Below are 20,995 nucleotides of genomic sequence, written 5' to 3' on the forward strand. Positions count from 1 at the left end.
ACACTAAAAAATAAACATCCAAAACACCCAAAAATCTATCTATAAGTATATAACCTGAATAACTTCATCAATATGGAATGAAACAAGTAAAATAACATATATGGTTGTTTTCATTAAATTCTCTTATTCAAGGTCAAAGTCTCTATTGCTTGGACTTATAGAAAAAAAAAAGTTAACTGTTAACATAGCACATTCAAATTCCAATTGATAACATACATAATAACACATTTAAAGATTGAGTAGTAGATTAACACATCCAATTTTCAATGAGTAACATACATAATAACACATTGAAAGATTGAGTAGTAGATTAAGATACAAATTCTTACTTGTGTTTCTTGATTTGGAACCCAATTTTCCATGAATTGAATAGAGTAGAAACTAGAAAACAAGATGAGGAGATGATTCACAGAAGTTTGAAGTACGGAATTCGATCAAAAACTAATGCCGATCAAAGACTAATGTCGCAATGAGCAATTGTCGATAAAAAAATTTGTCGGAAGGAGCAATTCGCAATCAGCAACTGTCGATCAAACAAAATTGTCGCAATCATCAATATGGAAGTAGTCGACTCGATTTGGTGTAATAGGATAATCGATTTGGTGTATTAAGTGGGTAACGATCTTCGATTTGGTTTTTTGAGATCGATTGTGATGATCACATAACTAAATTGTGCAAGGGAAAAAAAACGACTCTTCATATTCGATTCGGTTCTTTGGACCGAATAAGCCCTTATTCGGGTAACCCGGACCGAATAACCCGAAAACCGAATAAGCTTTATATAGATACCCGAAAACCGAATTGAATTGCTTATTCGGGTTTAATTCGGTTCGGTTCGGGTTTTCGGGCCAAATTCTCATCCCTAGTTAAGGTGTTTAACGAGGCCAGTTCGAGCCTTGTTTTACGCCCTCCATCCAACTTTAACAAATTTATTTGGGTTGTGTTATAAGTACACTTCCATTTATGAGGGTACACAAAAAGGGTACACACATTTTGGGGTATGTATACCAATTGACTTTTATTTACCAACTTTTAGCATGATAGAATAAACCAACGTGGTTCGATGCTGTGTCGTGTCAAGTAGGTTTGATCCCCAAAGCAACAATTCCAAGATCGGCTAGAAGCACTTTTCATGATAACTACGTATACCAACAACAAAACACAGACTCACACCCACCCCCTGATGAGAATTTCTAAGTGTTGGTGTTACGGCGGTGTTAACAAAGCACGACAACAATGTGCTCCCCTTTTTCCCTCGAATCCAACCCAATAAACCTTTTATGTGTTCCTCTTCATATTCAATTCCACCCCTCTTCCAAATCTCCTTCTTTAACTCCGATCCAAGTTCCTCGTCAATTTCGGCACCCTTAAACTACTACAACCTTCAAATTTCAACAATTTTGGTCTCTGTTTTGTATTGATAATCGGGTAATACTGCATTCCCTTTTTCAGTTTTTACAATGAAAGGTTTAGAGCTTTGGATGAGAGATTTAGTCGCATCATCCGGATCGCAACCGGAAATATTACCTGCGTCTACCAATTTTGTAAACGGTGGATTGTTTCTCGAAACAGGTAATGTTCCTTCGTCTATAGCGTCCTTTATTTCGGTACAGAACACTAGTTCTGTTGCACCGATTTCTTGTTCATTGAGTCGGCGGAGAAGTCGCCGGCGACATGGTCGAGTTGGGTTTTTGTCCGTGACCTTGTCGGTAAAAGATGGGGGTAGCGGCGAAGGGTTTTCCGGGGAATCTAGTCTTGTTTTGGGAGGGGAGGTTGAAGATGAGCAGAAAGGTTTAGAGGAAGAGGAAGTTAAGGTTAAGGTACAAAAACAAGGGGGTGCATTGAATACTACGAAGCATCTTTGGGCTGGAGCTGTCGCTGCCATGGTTTCAAGGTCTGTTCTTCACTCTAAATTGCTGTCGATTGGCATCGATTTCACTTTATCAACTGTGAACTTGATTTGGGTGTTTTCATAGTCGATAAATTTAGTTAATGGAGAAAACATGTTCACTATTTAATTAAGTGAGGTTAACCTTTCAAACATGGTAGAACATTTTTCTGACTAATATCTATGCTTTATGTCAACAAATTACATTATCATGAATAATTATTGCCCATATGACAAAGGGTAGGTTAAATGCTTGTTTTATATTTTTTCCACTTTATTTATGTAACAATGTTTCAGTTTTTTTTACAAATTGTATTTAGAACTTTTGTGGCTCCACTGGAGAGATTGAAGCTGGAATATATGGTTCGTGGGGAACAAAAACATCTTATTGATCTCATCAAATCAATTGCAGCAACTCAAGGGATTAAAGGGTTTTGGAAAGGAAATTTTGTGAATATTCTTAGAACAGCTCCATTTAAGGCAATCAACTTTTATGCTTATGATAAATACAGAAGTGAACTGTTAAAGCTAACTGGGAATCAGGAAACAACTAATTTTGAAAGGTTTCTTGCTGGTGCTGCTGCAGGAATTACTGCTACTATACTCTGCATACCCATGGACACAGTATGTTTGAATTTACCTTTTTGCCCTTTTTGTATTATAGCTTTTAGAATTTAGACCCCGTTTGTTATGCACAACACTACATTACAGAAATTGAACCCAAAAAGGTGGGATAGAATATAGATGCTCGCTTGTCTATGCAAAAGACGTGAATGCCCTCCTTGTTCTCATCATTAAGTGTTTTTTGGATAAATGATATTTAAAAAAACTTTGAGAAAGTTATGGCGCACTTGCGAAATGAAAGGAAAAAAGTAAAGGGTTAATCTAAAAAAAGACATTATATTTTGTGTTTTTTCCGGATTGAACCTCAATTTTTTTTTTTTGCCTGAAAAAGACCTTGTAGTTTTTCAGTTTTTCCGAGCTGGCCCTTTTAGTCATTTTTTTCCAAAAAAAATTGTAAAATGTGAGGGTTTTTTCAAGAAAAACCAAAAACATTGAGGGTTTTTTTGGAAGCATTTAGAAGGTTGAGGGTTTTTTTTTCGGAAAAAAAATATATAAATACAAAGTTGAGGGCTTTTTCGGAAAAAAATGAAAAAATACAAGGTCTTTTTCAGGCAAAAAATAAATTTGAGGTTTAATTCAGAAAAAATACAAAATATAAGGGCTTTTTTTAGATTAACCCAAAAGTAAATAAGGGCAAATTTGTAAAAAGATCGAGATTCCATTTCCATGACATGTTTGGTTGCCAAATGGACAGAGTTCAATTCTGTCATATTCTTATAAATTCCATGGACTGTATGCATGTGTAAGGAATTCAACTTCATTCTTTAATTTTCTATTAAATGACCAAAATACCCTCTCATTACTTATATGCTGAAACATTAAAACATTAAAACCCAATATTTTATCTTTCCCACATTCCTTCAAAGTTTCATCAAAAATCATTATCTTAACAAATCAATTCACAACTTCATTCTTTTTAATTTTTTCTATTAAATGACGAAAATACCCTCACCATCACAGATCAGAACAAAAATGGTGGCACCGGGAGGAGAAGCAATGGGAGGTGTAATCGGTGCTTTTCAGCACATGATCCAAACAGAAGGATTCTTCTCTTTATACAAAGGCTTGCTTCCTTCCATCATAAGCATGGCACCTTCAGGAGCTGTGTTTTATGGAATTTATGACATATTAAAATCAACATATTTACATTCACCAAAAGGAAGAAAAAGACTTGAAAACATGAAAGAAGGAGGGGAAGCATTAAATGCTTTGGAGCAGATGGAATTGGGTACAATGAGAACACTGATATACGGTGCGGTTGCGGGGTGTTGTGCTGAAGCTGCTACTTATCCATTTGAAGTTGTGAGAAGACAACTTCAGTTGCAAGTTAGAGCTACAAAAATGAGTGCTTTGGCTACTTTTGGGAAGATTGTTGAACAAGGTGGTGTTCCTGCTTTATATGCAGGATTGACTCCAAGTTTATTGCAGGTATATTTTAACCAAAATTACCCTTACATTCATTCAAAAACCAAATTTCACAATATTCATCCGTTTTAACATGAGAGGAGTTGAGAGTAAAAAAAAGAAGAGCAAATAGGTAAAGGGTTAGTGTCTTAATACATTAATCCATGTTTTTTGGCTTAACCCATTAAGTCATTATGTCTAGATCAAGTAAAAAAGAAACAGTCGTATATAACTCGTGTGATTAATTAAGTGCTTAAATGTTTTTTTTTTTTAATTATATAGAAAAAAGAAGGTTGTTTATGTGAAAATATGTTTTTTCTTTTGTGTAAATATGATTTTGTTATGCAAAAACAACATATTCGAAACAAAATTTTGAGAAAAAAGATGTAAAAAAGTAAATTTAGGATGAATTCGTAACAAAATTTTGAATTCCGGGCCAAAACTGTAAATTTTTAAAGTGAGATGACCTGATCACCGGGTAAAGGTCAAAATGAATACAGTTGCTGGTTATTGGAACTTAATTGAATAAAAAAATGTAAGGACTAAATCGATTATAAGTTCAAAATATAAGGACTTTTATGGAGTTTTCCCTTAGGCATATTAGGAGTATAATTGTTAGAAAATTACATGATTATTTATCTAATTCATTGTTTTTATCATATATACTTTTTCTTAAGAGGATATGAAGCAAAATTTAGTTTAGCATGATGGGATTCATTATGTCACATTTTCTTCATGTAAATGTTTACATTTCTTTCTATTAATTATAGCACTGTACTTTTAGTTTTCTCTTATTAAGACACATTAACTTTGAAAAATCTATCTCAGTGAAAACTGCTATAATTTGGTAATTTTTTAACGCAAAATGATTTTGTCTGGAACTAATGAAAGTAGCATGCTTTAATAAAAACTTGAATGAAAATATATTGTAAAGTCATGGATTACCCGAATACAATAAGAAGAAAAAAAAATCGTTACCAATTTATGACATTAATTTATTTTTTTCTTATTATGATGTACTTTCTCAGGTGCTCCCATCGGCTGCTATAAGTTACTTTGTTTATGAACTCATGAAGATCGTTCTCAAAGTTGAACCAGAATAAGAGAGCAGTTGCTTCTTTTTTATCTTTTTCTTTTTCTTTTTTCAAAATGGAATTTTACACTATAATAGACTTTTTGGTAGGAATATTAACGTATTATTTAAGGAAATTTTTGTTTGAAAATTTCCATAAGTAATATTTAAGCAACAATTAGGATAGCTTGTGAACATGTAGAAGTGTCGTCTATCGTTGCTTTTTTTTTTAGTCATTTACAATTCAACTTCATAACGCTTCTGAATAAATAGTTATTATTTTATCACATCCTTTCTAGAAGAAAGGTAAAATGATTATTTACCATCTCAAACAGTAGTTCATTCGGTGTACAAAAGAAACAGCCTTTACTTAAACAGATATCACTTATCCATTCAGCCACTTTACTCATACAAAAGAAATAGCATACAACAAAAAAGTGCAAATTTTTGTTCCATTAATAAGCCTCGATCCTAGTTTAGTGCACACTAAACATAAACACAAACACAAGTTATTTTGTCATGTCTTATCAATTGTCATACCTATTGAAAACATGAAGAGAGAAAGAGAGATTCTAGTGCAGAAAATGTAAACTTTTTATTTATTTCACAATCAACAAATCAACATGTTACGGACACAATACATACATATTTATACTAGACATGATGACAGTTAATGATGGCGTGAATGGATACTCTGAGATAGAGCGAGAAAAATTGAATTTGATTGATTCAACTTATAAGACTTTGGAACAACTAGAAAATTACAAAACTATAAATTTTGAACAACTATTAACCAATCAATGCAACCCCTTTATGAACCGTTGAACCCTTTCAGAAGACACATCTTTAAGATACCCATTAGAGGCACCCATTGAAGGGAACGATTCCATTTTGTAACTGCCTGTCTCCCACAATATTACATAATACCCCCTGAAGTCTAGCTTATTTTCAACATAGCGCACACTAAACACAAACACAAACACAAGTTATTTTGTCATGTCTTGTCAATTGTCATACCTAACAAACTATATATATATATATATATATATATATATATATATATATATATATATATATATATATATAATAAGTAAAAAGGTGGAAACGAACACATTTTTTCGAGTTATATCATTGTGCTATCAATTCTCTCTTGTTAGAACATTACACTCTGAAAAAGTACAATGGCGTAATAGGAAAAGTTAAAAGTAGAATGATGTAATAAGCAAATCAATGAAAGTATATTGATCTTTCTTGGATTTAACTCTTGTTTCTATGCATAAAAACTTTAGCTATTATTCCATCAACAAGCAACAAGCCTGACTTAGACTTGTTGTAAAGGGGTATGCTCGAATCTTTGGGCTAAATGCAAGAAACAGCAATGTACTTTTCAAAAAAAAATTTATCATTATACTTTCATTTTTTCTTATTGCCACATTATACTTCCATAATTATTTCTTGTTAGAGCATTCCACTTTAAATAAATGTATCAAAATCTAGCAATGGGTAACCCGCTACCATCTAAATTTTACAAAGTACAATGTCGTAATAACAAATAATCTCGAAGCACAATGTTGTAATAAGATAAATGATAGTGTAAAGTTGTAACAAGAATAAATAAAAGTACAATTTTGTAAATAAAAAAAATTGGAAACGACATTGCTATCTCTTAACCATTAATCATTCATCCTCAACTTATATTATTTTTCTTTCTTCTTTGTTGACTAGTGCCTTTTGGATTTCAACTGCTATAGATATTATTTTTTTTGCCTAAGTTTTTGATTTTGATTGCTTTGCACTTTGTTTAATTTTCTTATGGTTTTATATCTGGGTACATCCCACAAACACATTATCAAACAAAAGAACATATAAAATAGAAAAAACTCAAAGTACAGATTATATATGCGTTTTATAGATTTGTATCATAAATCAGAGTGGCGCAGCGGAAGCGTGGTGGGCCCATAACCCACAGGTCCCAGGATCGAAACCTGGCTCTGATATTAGAGAAAAGCTTCCGAATATTTTGATTTTTTTCACATTTTCATTCTACATACATCGCTTAATCCACATATACTATTCTCATAAAAAATGATACAAATTGGTTCCCTTCAATTTCTTTTTATTCTTAATCCACACCAAAAAGATATTGCTTTTTTTTTTTTTGTTTTACTTCGTATTATAAACTACGACTGTATCTCTTAGAACATCCAAATTAGGAGCTTTTCCAAAATGTAAAAGCTTTATCGCCTATGTGGGAGATTTTTCAGATATAGTTTTCTCAAAAAGACTTGTAAATTTACATACCTTTCAACCATTTGTTAAATACCCAATTTATAAAAAAAAAACATTATATATCATTAGGTCCCATGAATAAGCTAATGAAAAACTCTCATATGATGAAATTTTTTGAGTTTTTTTGATTGATGAATTGGAAGTTAGGTGTAATAAAAAAAAAAAAAAAAAAAAAAAGGCTAACAATAAGCTCTGCTATTGCGAGCGTTTGGAATATGATAAGCTTTTGTCAACAGTCATAATAACAAGAAATTTCAAATACTTTAATTTACATGGGCAAATTCTGGCAACGTTAATTGTTCATAAGATTATTAAATACAAAGCTTCAAGTTCCACTTGTGATTGATTAAAAGATCTAGAGGTTTTATCCATTTGAAAATAAAAAGGCACACTATAGAAAATAGCAACATATTTTAGAGTTGCTACAATATGTAATCTTATACTTGTAAGCATATTACAAGGTCCATGTTAGTTGTTACATATTGCTATCATGGGTAGAAAAAAAATGAAAGTTGTTGCTATTCTATAACTTCTCTCCGATGGGACTATTTAGGCTCAAAAAAACCAATACCCACATTAACAACGAAAAAGGTGAAAAGGCATTAGAACAAAGCATCAATATGATAGGATTCAACTTAAAACAAGAAAACAAAAGACAACAGTAGTATTGTTGTTAATTGTCTCAAACAACAAAAGACAATATCATTTCACATGACAAGTGTTGGATGTTGATGCTTTGGTGCCATTTTTTGTTCCTTTAATTCATAAGCCCGTCTACTTCTGAATAAACTAAAATATGAATATGACCAAACATGTCATCTTACAGAAATACAATTAATGCAAGAAATAGCAATGCATTTTTTTTTTCTTTCTATTATATCATTGTATTTATACAGCTGTTATTAACTATAGAAGTGAATTATATAATATGGCTATAAATGTATTTTTCAGAGTACACTGTTGTAATAAGAAAAAAAATGAAGTGGAATACTATAATGAACAGATAAATGAAAGTACGATGCTATTTCTTGCATTTAACCCTTCTAAGATTAACATAACAAAACAAAAAACAAGATACCTTCTCAAAAGAATTTGAAACAGCAGAGAAATCTTGTATTTGTTTCCGTAAGAGTTCAACACAGCTTCTCAAGATTTCCTTCTTGGCTTCTGTCTAAAATAGTAATTACCTACGGAGGGTCTAAGATTCAATTAAATAATTATTTTATAAATTGGTATCAACAATCAGAGTGGCGCAGCGGAAGCGTGGTGGGCCCATAACCCACAGGTCCCAGGATCGAAACCTGGCTCTGATATTAGAGAAAAGCTTCCGATATCTTTTTTCCCCTCCCGACACTTTCATCGCTTTATGAACCCTAATTTGATTGTCGCCCCTTCTGATGATACTATTTTTTCTCCATAATTACACATTCATCATCCACATGAACCCTAATTTAATTTTAATTTCATGCTTTTTGATTGTTGTTTACGGATAATCCAATATTTGGATGTTGAAACTTGAAACCCTTAAAATTGTGAATACCAAAGCATAGAAAACTCGGGTTCACAGAATATAGTCTCTTTTCTCGATTTATATGCATATTTGACTTATGATTATCTTCACTTTGAATTCCAACCTTTTTGATTTTTAAATTCATCATTATTATCCAACTTTTGACAATCCTATCACCTAAAAAGCTTCTACTTATGGTATTCATGAATTTATTAGCTATTATTTTTCAACTTTTTAGGAATTTATTTGAACTTTATGCAAGTAAAATTGACTTGATCTCAAAAGTCAATTTTTATGTCTTCGTATAGGCAGCACCAAGCAAGGATCCTTGGTTTCACTATCGGGCAAAGATTCCTACAAATAAGGGTGTAATTCAGGTTATCTTTCTCCATTGTAAGTATTAAACAGAGAAGTTAATGTCGAAAATTTTAAGCATTGATGTAATAATTCTATTTTACTACTTTACAGGCCTTACGGATGTGTTTATTTTTCTTTTTCCACTTTTTGTTATCGTTGTTAAGTTTCACTTTCCTTTTTCCGTTTGGCTAATTCTCATTAGTTTCATGGCCTTTCTCAATGAAGCTTTCGGATCATTTGGTAATTGAAGAAAACCATAAAAGGTCAATTATGCATTTATAGTGAATAATTTTGAAAACTACTTACTTTGATTAATTACTCAAGATGGTTTTATTAGAGGTGTCCGGTGTAAAGCATTAACTTGTGGTTATCAAGAAACACAAGGAGAGTCTTAAAATGGGCTACTAAATTATAAAAGTTGCAGTGAAACACAGAAGATTAAAGGGGTTTCCTGTCACTCATAAAAAAAAAAAAAAAACGTCTAATAGGAAGTCGGGAATAATCAGTGTTTGCTGTAATCTTACCCCTTAATTGGTATATTGTTTTATTGGTTGAAAAGATTGTCAGAATTTACACTTACTTTTGTAGATGGCAAAACAAAGAATGAGTTTTTCTTCACAAGGAAAGAATTGTCATGCAAATCAAACACTTTATCAAACCTTTAGGTTTGTTTCCTTTGAAATTATGTGTATATGAGTGAATGATTAACTAGGCTCATATACAAATATGTAATTAAAAATATATGGATTGGTTGACTGGTAAAGATATTCATTCCAAATTTTAAGGTTATAGTTTCAGGAAAAGCACAATTGTTGCTTTGGTACGTCCGAATCAGTCTCACATATGCTCAACGAAGTTTGTTCGATGCTAATGATTCCATTAACAATCATATTTATTCTGGTTGAAATATTTAAAGAGAAATAAATTGAAAAAAAAAAAAAAACTTTTAGAAATAAAGCATAGTTTCAGCTATGAATTCAAAAGCAACAAACATTTTTTATAGTTGAAATGGATGACAATTTTTTGATGATATCATTTTATTGCTGTACTTTTTCTATTGCTTTTGCCGCCTTTATTTTAGCAAGTTTTTTTTGCTCTTAAAAGATATTCAGAATAAGCATTATTTTATTCTTGATTTTTCATACATAAAATTGGAAACTAAAACTATTTCAACAATGGTTTCATATGTTTGTATAGCGGTTGAAAAATACCAATGATGAATGATGTTATACTTTACATATACATGTAAGTACATTGTTATTTCTTGCATTTTACGCATTTTTTAAATGTGGTCTTGTATATCTTTAACGTTGTATAAATCCTCATATTCATATAGCCTTTGCATTTTTCTTATTAGGAAGTGGTTGTGGTGGACTTGTGGTGGTGAATGGCTAAATACATGAATTAGTGATGTGGTTTCATTTGTGTGTGTATTATAGTATTCAAAATTTATTTCTTTTCCTATAGCATCCTACCTTTTTCCTTATCAGGGTTTGTGCGATGAAAATTCCGTCCAATTATAGGATTGTATTATCCACCTTTTCAAATTAAAGCTATGCACCCACAGTTGATTTAATCGGTAAAGATTTCCTTCAGCCATATTCTTGGGTTGTGCTTAGCACGGGCCGAAAACCTTTCTAGTATATATATATATATATATATCCCATAAATAAGCTAATGAAAAACTCTCATATGATGAAATTTTTTGAGTTTTTTTGATTGATGAGTTGGAAGTTAGGTGTAATAAAAAAAGGTTAACAAATAAGCTCTGCTATTGCGAGCGTTTGGAATATGATAAGATTTTATTAACAGTCATAATCACAATAAATTTCAAATACTTTAGTTTACATGGGCAAATTCTGGCAATGTTAATTGTGCATAAGATTATCAAATATAAAGCTTCAAGTTCCACTTTTGATTGATCAAAAGCTCTATAGGTTATTAGGTTTTATCCATTTGAAAATAAAAAAGGCGACCTATAGAAAATAGTAACGTATTTTAGAGTTGCTACAATATGTAATCTAATACTTGTAAGCATATTACAATGTTACATATTGCTATCATGGGTAGAAAAAAAAAATGAAAGCATATTCTATTCTATAACTTCTCTCCGATGGGACTATTTAGGCTAAAAAAACCAATACCCACATTAACAACAAAAAAGGTGAAAAGGCATTAGAACAAAGCATCAATATGGTAGGATTCAACTTAAAACAAGGAAACAACAGATAACAGTAGTATTGTTGTTAATCGTCTCAAACAACAAAAGACAATATCATTTCACATGACAAGTGTTGGATGTTGATGCTTTGGTGCCATTTTTTGTTCCTTTAATTCATAAGCCCGTCTACTTCTGAATAAACTAAAATATGAATATGACCAAACATGTCATCTTACAGAAATACAATTAATGCAAGAAATAGCAATGCATTTTTATTTTTTTCTCGGATAGCATTGTATTTATACAGTTGTTATTAGCTATAGAAGTGAATTAGATAATATTGCTATAAATGTATTTTTCAGAGTACACTGCTGTAATAAGAAAAGAAATAGAAGTGGGATGATATAATGAACAAATAAATAAAAGTGCATTGCTATTCTTGTATTTAACCCTTCTAAGATCAACATAACAAAACAAAAAAACAAGATACATTCTCAAAAGAATTTGAAGCACCAGAGTAATCTTGTATTTGTTTCCGTAAGAGTACAACACAGCTTCTCAAGATTTCATTCTTGGATTCTGTCTAAAATAAGATACAATTAAACAATTATTTTATAGACTTATACCATAAATCAGAGTGGCGCAGCGGAAGCGTGGTGGGCCCATAACCCACAGGTCCCAGGATCGAAACCTGGCTCTGATATTAGAGAAAAGCTTCCGACATTTTTTTTCCTCGACACTTTCATCTATATACATCGCTTTATGCCCATATACTTTTCAGTTTTCTCATAAAAAGTAATACTGTACAAATTTGTTCCCTTCAATTGCTTTTTATTCTTAGTCCACACCAAAATATATTGTTTTTTTCTTTTGTTTTACTTTGTATATAAACTACTGTATCCCTTAAAACATCCAAATTAGTAGCTTTTCCAAAACGAAAAAGCTTTATCGCCCATGTAGTAGGTTTTTCTGATATGGTTTACTCAAAAAACACTTGTTAATTTACATAGCTTTCAACCATTTGCTAAATGCGCAATTTATATAAAAACAATAAAATGATATAAATAAAAATCATTGGGTCCTATAAATAAGCTAATGAAAAAGCTCTTTATTTGATGATTTTTTTTTTTTTGGCTTTTTGGATTAATGAGTTGGAGATTAGGTGTCAAGAAAAAGCTTAACAAATAATCTCTACTTTTGTGATAAGCATTCGGAACATGATAAGCTTTTATTAACAGTTCATAATAACAATATATTTAAAATATTTTAGTTTAGAAGGGCAAATTCCGGCAATGTTAGTTTTACATAAGATTATCAAATACAAAACTTCAAGTTCCACTTGTGATTGAAAATATTTGGAGGTTTTATCTATTTGAAAAAAAAAATTGAAAATAGGTTGCTATTATAAGTAAATAAATGTAAGTAAATTCCTATTCTTCCACTTCTCTCCAATGAGACTATTTAGACTCAAAAGAACCAATGGCCCACATTATCAATGAAAAATGTAAAAAAAAAAAAAAAAACATTAGAACATAATAGGATTCAAGTAAAAACAAGGAAACAAAAGACAACAGTAGTATTGTTTGAAACAACAAAAGACGAAATCATTTAACACAAGAAGTGTTGAATGTTGATGCTTAGGTGGCATTTTTTGTTCCTTAATTCACATGCCCATCTACATCTGAAAAAAAAAAAAAAAGATAAGATATGAATACAACCAAACTTGTCATCATCTTAAAGAAAAACTATTGGCATTTTAAGAAGCATAAATGCAAGAAATAGCAATGTACTTTTATTTCTTTCTATTATAGCTATAAAATAATGAAAAGATTTTTCAGAGTAGAATGCTGTAATAAGAAGAAATAGAAGTAGGATGCTATAATGAACAAAAAACGAAAGTACGTTGCTATTTCTTGCATTTAACGCTTCTAAGATTAACAAAACAAAAAAACGAAGGTACCTTTTGAAGAGCATTTGATGCACCAGAGAAATCTTGTACTTGTTTCCGTAAGAGTTCAACACGGCTTCTCAAGACTTCATTCTCAGCTTCTGTCTAGAATAGTAATTTCACTTTCAAACTTCATCATTAATAATCTTGTCTTGTAAAAAACTAACAAACCTTTTTCAGCATAGTTGCAAGGTTTTGGATCTCATTCTTTTTTATAGTGGACAACACTTGTGCAACATCTTTGAAATTTGACCTGGAAATCACATAAACATTACAATTTTATAAGTGTCATGTTCAAAAAATATCTGACAAAATTAATGAGGCCAAATTTGTAAAAATCTCCTGTTCTTTCTGCATTGAGTCAACAAGAAACACCCATATATAACTAATTACTGGTTTAAAGGTTTTTTTTTATTTCTTTCTCATATGTATGTCTGGAAATCTTTGTTGAACTGAATGAGAGTGAGTAATTGACCATTTAGCCCTTCTGTGTAGAACTGATGTTGAATTAAAAAAAATAAAAATACAAGTATGTTGATATTATAAGTAGAAGATTACAGTACATTGCTATTATTGGTAAACGAATAATATATGTAGAGAGAAGTAGCAGATGCATACTTATGAGGATAAAGAGGATCCAGGGTTTGTTCCTCTACAAGTTCCTCCACAATATCAAGAATGTTCCCCACCTGCAACCAAACAAAACATAGCATTGATATGTTCCAAAACAATTTAATCAAGGCCTTAAGAAATGAAAACAATAAACAAATAAATGTAAGGTGCATTGTTAATGTTATTTCTTGCATTTGACCATTTTGAAAGAAATCAAGAATACCTTGGTCTCCTCACACAGAATTTCAAACTCATCCTGTAAGTAATTTGCAATACAAGCCATTATTAGAATTTGAAAACATAAAAAATTCAATCACCTATTAACAAATCATTGATAAACAACTTAATATTCTGATAAAATCCCATAAGAAAATAGCTGAGACTGGAAATAAAAAAATTATACCTCAATATTCTGATGCAAAGACACAATAACCTGTGAAATAAATAAATTAAAAAAAAAAAAAAAAAAAAAAAAAGAATCAGCAGTTAAGCAAAAATCTGAGTGAGTTGCAGAATATTACAAAAAAATAGAAACCTAGAAGATGTTTTGTATGTGGGACCACACATCCACAGGTTTTTTATTTTGTTATGTATACAGTAAAATTTAAATATTTGTACTTAGAAATTAGAATTACAATAATATAAATGGTTTGCACCTTGATATATAGCCGATGAAGACGCTCTTGTTCAGCCTGTGTAAATCTTGGAAATGATTTGCAGAACTCCTTTTGGTATATAGTATCAAACAGAAACAAATGTTGAATAAGTGATAAAAAAATAAATAAAAAAACAAAAAAGATTGACCTAGCAAACTGCCTTCTTGATCAAAGTACTTCAGAGGGCTAGGAAAGTTATCTCTATCATCATAGGATAACTTAAGTTTCACACACAAGACAAGACACTTGGCATCTAATCAAAGAACAAAGTATCTCTGAAATAAAATCTCTCAAAACTAAACCACAAACAAAATATCCAGCCTCTATATTATTGACATTGACAACATCTAATGGTACGTTCTTGTGGACTTAATCAAGCCTAATTGAGAAGTATATGCACAGAATCAGATGATTTTCATCAAGAGCTCATTCAGCACTTGTTTATTTGCTGATTTTGGTTTCTATTTCCTTAGTTCCCAGTTCCCACCTACGAAATAAGTCTCCTCAGACTTAGGGTATCAACAACTTACTCCCTCCTGTAACCAAAATACTCCTTGTTGCAATAGAAATTTTAAATTTCGAAGTCACATCAGTCTCTTTTTTTGTTACAATTTGTACTATATGTTAGGGCATATTCAGTTTGACCTCAAAGCAAAACGTTCAATTTTAAAGCAACAGAAGTGTAAGCAGGATTGACAAGGCGTGAGAGTGAAAAAAGTGGTTTGTGTAAGAAAGAAAATGCAAATCGATGCATATAGATTGATTGCAAAAGGTTATTACCTCTTTGGAGCAAGTGGTGAGGAGGGCGTGTAGACCAAGCTTAAACGACGTTTTCAACTTTTTGTGTCGATAACCAATTCCAATTTCACGACTGTCTTTCTCCATTTCCATTTTTGTGTCCTCCTGCTGATTTGATTTCTCTGTGGATTTTTTGAGTTTCCGAGAAGCCAGAGGGTCATGGAAAGGGATGGGAAAGGGGCGGGAGATTGAAAATCTCTTCCAAACCGGGTATACCTGTGGAACCCGACCCTACTTAAAAACACATTATTGTTATTATTATTAGCACGTTTTCTATTAAAGAAAACCGAAAAAATGTCATACATATATCTTCTCACATTTTTAAATAAGTATTAGTTTCATATTTGAGAAATTTGCTAGTTAGGGTAATTATCTTTATATAAGACTATTACGACACATTAACATCCGGTCATAATGGTTATATGTGAACACTTCCAACAAGTTTAATATATATATATAAGGTTAGATTATTTTGTTTTCACTATCTATTGTGTGCATGTATGACTGATTCTGGACCAATCATTTTAGTTATTTTAAGAAAGTAATTAATGCATATTACATGTTGAAGATATAATAGGTATATCTTCAGCATTTAATATGCATTAATTATTTTCTTAAAATAACTAAAATGATTGGTCCAGAATCAATCATACAGTCACACAATAGATAATGAAAACATTTGAAGATAACTCTCTCTCTCTCTCTCTCTCTCTCTCTCTCTCTCTCTATATATATATATATATATATATATATATATATATATATATATATATATATATATATATATATATATATATATATATATATATGAACAAAATAAAAAGGTAATTATCGTGATAATTCAATTTCACTTCTTTTTTATTTTACTTTCTAATTTTTTTGTAGTATAAAATTTAAAGGCAAATGCCATATTAGTCTACCAAACTTATCGTGTTTGTTTTAAAAGGTTACTCGATTATTTTTTGTACATTAAGGGAATGAAGTATGAATTTACCGCTTTAAAATGTTCTTATTTGACCTGATACCAGGTAACCAGGTAAAATGTGGTGATGTATGCTTGATACATAGGCTTAACACTTAAGAGGTTTGATGTAGGCCAAATTATTCTTTCAAACATTTTGTCGAACACCTTCTATGTAGTTCTTATATCTCTTTTTTTCTAACACCTTTATGCATTTCTTATTTCCCCCATTGACTGTTAAACCTTTACCGTAAACCCTTTAACAAGAGCAATTTAATTTTAGTAGTAATTATGTTTGAACAGGAGGAGAAAAGCAGAACGATTAAAGGGAAAACCTAATTATGTTATTGACAGCTTATTAAATTGAATACATGATATCAATTGGGTATTAAACAAAATCTTGACAAAACCGGGTTTTCATTCGATTTCAAGTCCCCGAGGATAGAAATTTGTACATAATCTGAAAACTGAAACGATGTATAACAGGTTTTAATCTCAAGTAGCATTACAATGAAACCGGTGTATAAAGAATCTGAAATCAACAATTGGAGCTTGGACTAACAACGAAGAAAATGAATTGGATTGTTCTGATTCACATTTCTGGTGCTCTGGTTCGCGTTTTTGGTGCGCCGATTTGGCTATTGGGTCACTGAAATGGCAATTAGGCGAGAATTAGATTGTCGATTCCAAAAAGAAACGATTAACCAAAACAAACGCTTCAACCTTGTTCTGATTCCTTGATACTAGATACGATTCGTCGAGGCAATAATTTGTGTCAACCAATGAAATCTCACAACCGTTGACCAAAACTGACTTCGACAAAGGCAAAGGCTAGATGATTCTAAAACTTGAAGTATGTCACACCCCCGAACCAGACGGCGGAAACGTCCGAGGGCTATTGTGACTCAATTGAATACCATCACAATGAATATACATGAAACATAACATCATACATCACTAAGCATTGAAATATTACAACTGGTAGCGTTTACATTCAGTACATTGATCCATATCATTACATGACCAAAAGTAAATTGTTCGATACTAATTAAACAAACAGCAAGACATTACTAAGTACATTTTCCCTTTCGATTTACCTATTACCTGAGAATACAAGTATTTTGAAAAACGTCAACATATGAAATGTTGGTGAGTTCATAAGTAATGTTTGAAATATAATGTTTTGTATTGTTTCGAAAACCACCAGAAAATCCGATATTTTCTGAAAAGAGCATAGTATAAAAAGTGTGAAGATCCGTAAGTATGCTTGTTTGTTGGTATAAATGTAAAAAAAAAAAAAAAAAATTGTTAAACTTGGTATGCATCTCTTAGGTGTATGAATTGAAAACCCTAGGAAAACCCGATGTTTTCCTAATACTTTGAATTAAGCGTTTTATATTTTGTTATTTCGTTGCAACGTGTGTATTCGATGAGTCCCGGTGACATTGGATTAATTATGGATTGTGAATTGTTATAAACACACATTAATGAAAATGACTAGTTTACAACTATACAAACGATCCCTTAGGCGTCGTTCGTACTATTCACTTAATCCAACCACCCTGACTTCTCATAGCCCCACAACCGAGGAGGAAAAGAGGATGTGAAGCCCCCGATATTTCCATAAGTCGTTCAAGGCTATAGTGAATGCGAAGGGCCCTTAGCCCGACTCGCATTGGTGAATTCTCGACTTCGCCAGCAGTACCAAAGGACCCTTGGGGCCCAACAGCACAAAAGCCATTGAAAGTCCTTTTACACGGAATTAGGTCATATAAGACCCAACTACATGTAAGCGAGTTTCCTTCGGGCCTAAAGATCATGTCATTGGGCTAGCTAGGCCCAACAAGCACGATTTGAAACCTTCGGGCCCAAAGATGGTGTATCGACGTCTGGTGTATTCCCACGTGTGTATTGACTTCCCGAAATTTCCACATGTTTATTGAATTCCCGAAATTTCCGCATGTGTATTGAAGTATCGTCGTGTTATTAATTTCGGATTCGTTATTGATTCGAGACCGAATCAGTTCGTTTGATAACGATTTTGGTGTTGAAGGTGTATTATATTTCGCCGATAGTCGTGGTACTAGTATTTCATCATAACAGATTTATTGTTTAAAAACACTAGAATTTTTCTTTTTGCAGCCCCTTTCTTTTGGATAAATTTACAATTTTGACCCTTTGTATAAAAGAATTTCCATTTTAGTCCTTAAACCATTTTTCTTGACACTTTAGTATAAAAACTTGTTGAAAAGGTATTTTTCAGCTCAAATTTATTTGAAAAACAGTTTTAGTCCCTCAAAATGAAGTTTTCTCGGCTGAAACCTCTATTTTCGCAATTTTTACACTTTTGGCCCAAAATAGAAAATTTTTGCATCTTTGGTCCCTTTTAAATATGAAAAGTATTTTTAACCCCTGAAATGGACTTGGAGCACTAGTAGTCCCCTATTTTACAAAAAAATACAGTTTCAGCCCCTCTAATTTGAAAATCTCGCAATTTGGGCTTTATTGGGCCGAAAAGTTCATTTTTGGCCCATTATGCTTAAAATTTCACATTTTAATCCTTCAAAAGAGAATATTTCCAGAAAATACATTGTTGAAACTGTTTTGACTCATCTCAACCATCATAATTTGTATTTTGTCATTTTGGCCCCTTTAACTTTATATTTTTAACATTTTGAGTCCAAAAATGGGATTTTAGTCCAAAGGAGTTCATATTAACCAACTTGGTTATTTTTCTAGAGTTGATTTGTATGAAATAATATGATTTATACTTATTTCATTCAACATAATGTAGATCTCGGTTTTGAGTTCCTTTTTGACTATATCCAACACCATAATCACATAAGAACATATAAATAAACATAGAAATCACACAAAGCATACATATACTCATAGATCTACACATTTGCTTGTATTCTCCCCCCACAAAACTTATAAAAACCGAAAAATAGGGGGTATGAAGCTCACCTTTGGGTGTGGTTTCGGTTTTGGAGAAGAGATGGAAAGAAATGAGGTGATTTTCGGCCCTAGCAACCTTTCCTTGAAGATCTCGAGTTTAGGAGCTTCTAAGGTGCAAGATCACAAGATTGAATGAGATTAGAAGAGATTTTTATGAAGTGAAGGGAGTTAGATCATAAGTTAGCCATTAACTTACCTTAGATGATGAATCACTTTATGAAGATCCTTAAGCTTCTAGCCAAATTTTCAAGATCTTGGATGGAGAGAGTGGGTGATTCTTGAGTAATTTAGAGAGTGTTTTTGTGAGGTGTGTGTGTGTGTGCTCTCGGCCGAAACAAGAAGGGAGGGGAGAAGTGAGAAGCTTGACAAGATTGTTGCATGGAGATATGTGTGTTGCATGGAAAACCTAAGGACAAAAATGAGGTGTCACCCAACAAAGTCAACCCTCCTTCTTTGTGGGCTTGGGCCGAGAATGGAGAGGGGAGAGAGGGGATTTTTGGGCTTTTTGCCCCTAAGCCCATATTAGAGTTAGGTTGAATGATTGTTGGCCTTATAAAATATAAGTGTGATTTTTATGCTTTATTAGGCTAGATTAGGTTAATTATGGTCCATAGTAGTTCATATAATTGATTTATTTCATTCTAGGCCCAATATGGCCCAAAATGTTGGAAATAAATGAAAGTGGGTCCAATTAGAGCCCATTTAAAGGTTCTAAGCTCAAGATAGTCAAGTAGGAAGCTTATTGGCCCATTGGGCCCAATAAGGAAGTCCTAGTCCAAAATGGACCTACACAAGAACTTCTAGGGTTTCCAATTACTTGTTGACTATTTGAAATGCTTGTATGGTGTACTTGATTGAAATTTTGTTGCCATGAAGTAAGCATCTTACATGCTCTTAAGTTTTTGCTTCAACATTTTACTTGATTGTTATGATTACAAGACACAAAATTTCTAGTTGTGACATCATCCCCCCGTTAGAGGGAATTTCGTCCCGAAATTATGTTTGAAAGCTAGATTTGAGAATGCTAGAATAGGTGGGGGTACTTTTGCTTCATTTGGTCTTCGCGTTCCCACGTGAATTCTGGTCCACGCTTTGCGTTCCACCGTACTTTCACGATCGGGATGCGACTTTGCTTAGTACGCTTCACCTCCCTGTCCATGATTTCAATCGGCTCTTCCACGAACATGAGATTCTCGTTGATTTCGATCTCGTCAAGGGGAATGACGAGTGTTTCATCTGATAGGCATTTCTTTAGATTAGAGACATGGAACACAGGGTGTACATTGTTTAGCTCTGTGGGTAGTTGCAGTTTGTATGCCACTGGACCTATTCGGGCGACAATTTCGAAAGGTCCAATGTATCGTGGGTTCAGTTTTCCCCGCTTCCCAAAATGAATAACCCCTTTCCAGGGTGAGACTTTTAACAGTACTCGATCCTCGACCTGAAATTCTAAGGGCTTTCGCCGTTTATCGGCGTAGCTCTTTTGTCGGTCGCGCGATGCTTGTAATCGAGCTCTGATTTGAATGATATTTTCCGTGGTTTCACGAATGATCTCCGGTCCCGTTAGCGCCTTGTCCGACGTAAGTGCTCTTGCTAGCTGGGTGTCGCCTACTTCAGCCCAACATAACGGTGATCTACACTTACGCCCGTATAGTGCTTCGAAAGGAGCGACCTTAATGCTCGAATGGTAATTGTTGTTATACGAGAATTCGACTAAAGGTAAATAGGTATCCCAAGACTTCCCAAAGTCTATCACA

The 20,995-nt window shown here is 32.5% G+C and overlaps 2 protein-coding genes and 3 non-coding genes across 6 annotated transcripts; 4 read left to right on the top strand and 1 right to left on the bottom strand.

The window, feature by feature from the left end:
* Positions 1-1,085: 1,085 nt before the first annotated feature.
* On the top strand, positions 1,086-5,275 carry LOC145052837 (putative mitochondrial adenine nucleotide transporter BTL3). The gene is made up of 4 exons (XM_079000732.1): positions 1,086-1,894; positions 2,209-2,512; positions 3,473-3,940; positions 4,945-5,275. Exons 1-4 carry the CDS (start codon positions 1,461-1,463, stop codon positions 5,017-5,019), a joined length of 1,281 nt encoding a protein of 426 aa, XP_078856858.1. The 5' UTR covers positions 1,086-1,460; the 3' UTR covers positions 5,020-5,275.
* A 1,638-nt stretch (positions 5,276-6,913) lies between these two features.
* Positions 6,914-6,985, top strand: TRNAM-CAU (transfer RNA methionine (anticodon CAU)). The gene has a single exon. It is a non-coding gene; the product is annotated as a tRNA-Met (tRNA).
* A 1,533-nt stretch (positions 6,986-8,518) lies between these two features.
* Positions 8,519-8,590, top strand: TRNAM-CAU (transfer RNA methionine (anticodon CAU)). Its single transcript has one exon. It is a non-coding gene; the product is annotated as a tRNA-Met (tRNA).
* Positions 8,591-11,936: 3,346 nt separating this feature from the next.
* Positions 11,937-12,008, top strand: TRNAM-CAU (transfer RNA methionine (anticodon CAU)). The gene has a single exon. It is a non-coding gene; the product is annotated as a tRNA-Met (tRNA).
* A 716-nt stretch (positions 12,009-12,724) lies between these two features.
* On the bottom strand, positions 12,725-15,532 carry EMB3006 (embryo defective 3006). Of its 2 annotated transcripts, none has more exons than XM_079000733.1 (8): positions 15,302-15,531; positions 14,522-14,590; positions 14,269-14,298; positions 14,089-14,121; positions 13,872-13,942; positions 13,425-13,506; positions 13,266-13,358; positions 12,725-12,986 (listed from the first exon to the last, which is right to left on the bottom strand). In XM_079000733.1, exons 1-8 carry the CDS (start codon positions 15,410-15,412, stop codon positions 12,981-12,983), a joined length of 495 nt encoding a protein of 164 aa, XP_078856859.1. In that variant the 5' UTR covers positions 15,413-15,531; the 3' UTR covers positions 12,725-12,980. The 2 variants fall into 2 exon arrangements, 1 of the variants encoding a protein (XP_078856859.1); XR_013684245.1 differs by having other exon boundaries at positions 12,809-12,986; positions 13,266-13,354; positions 15,302-15,532.
* Between the last annotated feature and the right edge of the window lie 5,463 nt (positions 15,533-20,995).

Source organism: Lactuca serriola, chromosome 5 (genome assembly GCF_051521515.1).
Source record: "Lactuca serriola cultivar US96UC23 chromosome 5, Lser_US96UC23_V15, whole genome shotgun sequence".
Classification (NCBI taxonomy): domain Eukaryota; kingdom Viridiplantae; phylum Streptophyta; class Magnoliopsida; order Asterales; family Asteraceae; genus Lactuca; species Lactuca serriola.

Excerpts from the sequence above, each read along its gene's own strand:
- LOC145052837 (XM_079000732.1), top strand. The coding sequence starts at position 1,461 with ATGAAAGGTTTAGAGCTTTGGATGAGAGATTTAGTCGCATCATCCGGA. Across the intron at positions 1,895-2,208 it reads GTCGCTGCCATGGTTTCAAG|AACTTTTGTGGCTCCACTGG; the intron begins GTCTGTTCTTCA and ends AATTGTATTTAG. Across the intron at positions 2,513-3,472 it reads TCTGCATACCCATGGACACA|ATCAGAACAAAAATGGTGGC; the intron begins GTATGTTTGAAT and ends TCACCATCACAG.
- EMB3006 (XM_079000733.1), bottom strand. The coding sequence starts at position 15,412 with ATGGAAATGGAGAAAGACAGTCGTGAAATTGGAATTGGTTATCGACAC. Across the intron at positions 14,122-14,268 it reads CTTTGCATCAGAATATTGAG|GATGAGTTTGAAATTCTGTG; the intron begins GTATAATTTTTT and ends AATTACTTACAG. Across the intron at positions 13,359-13,424 it reads TTGCAACTATGCTGAAAAAG|ACAGAAGCTGAGAATGAAGT; the intron begins GTTTGTTAGTTT and ends TTACTATTCTAG.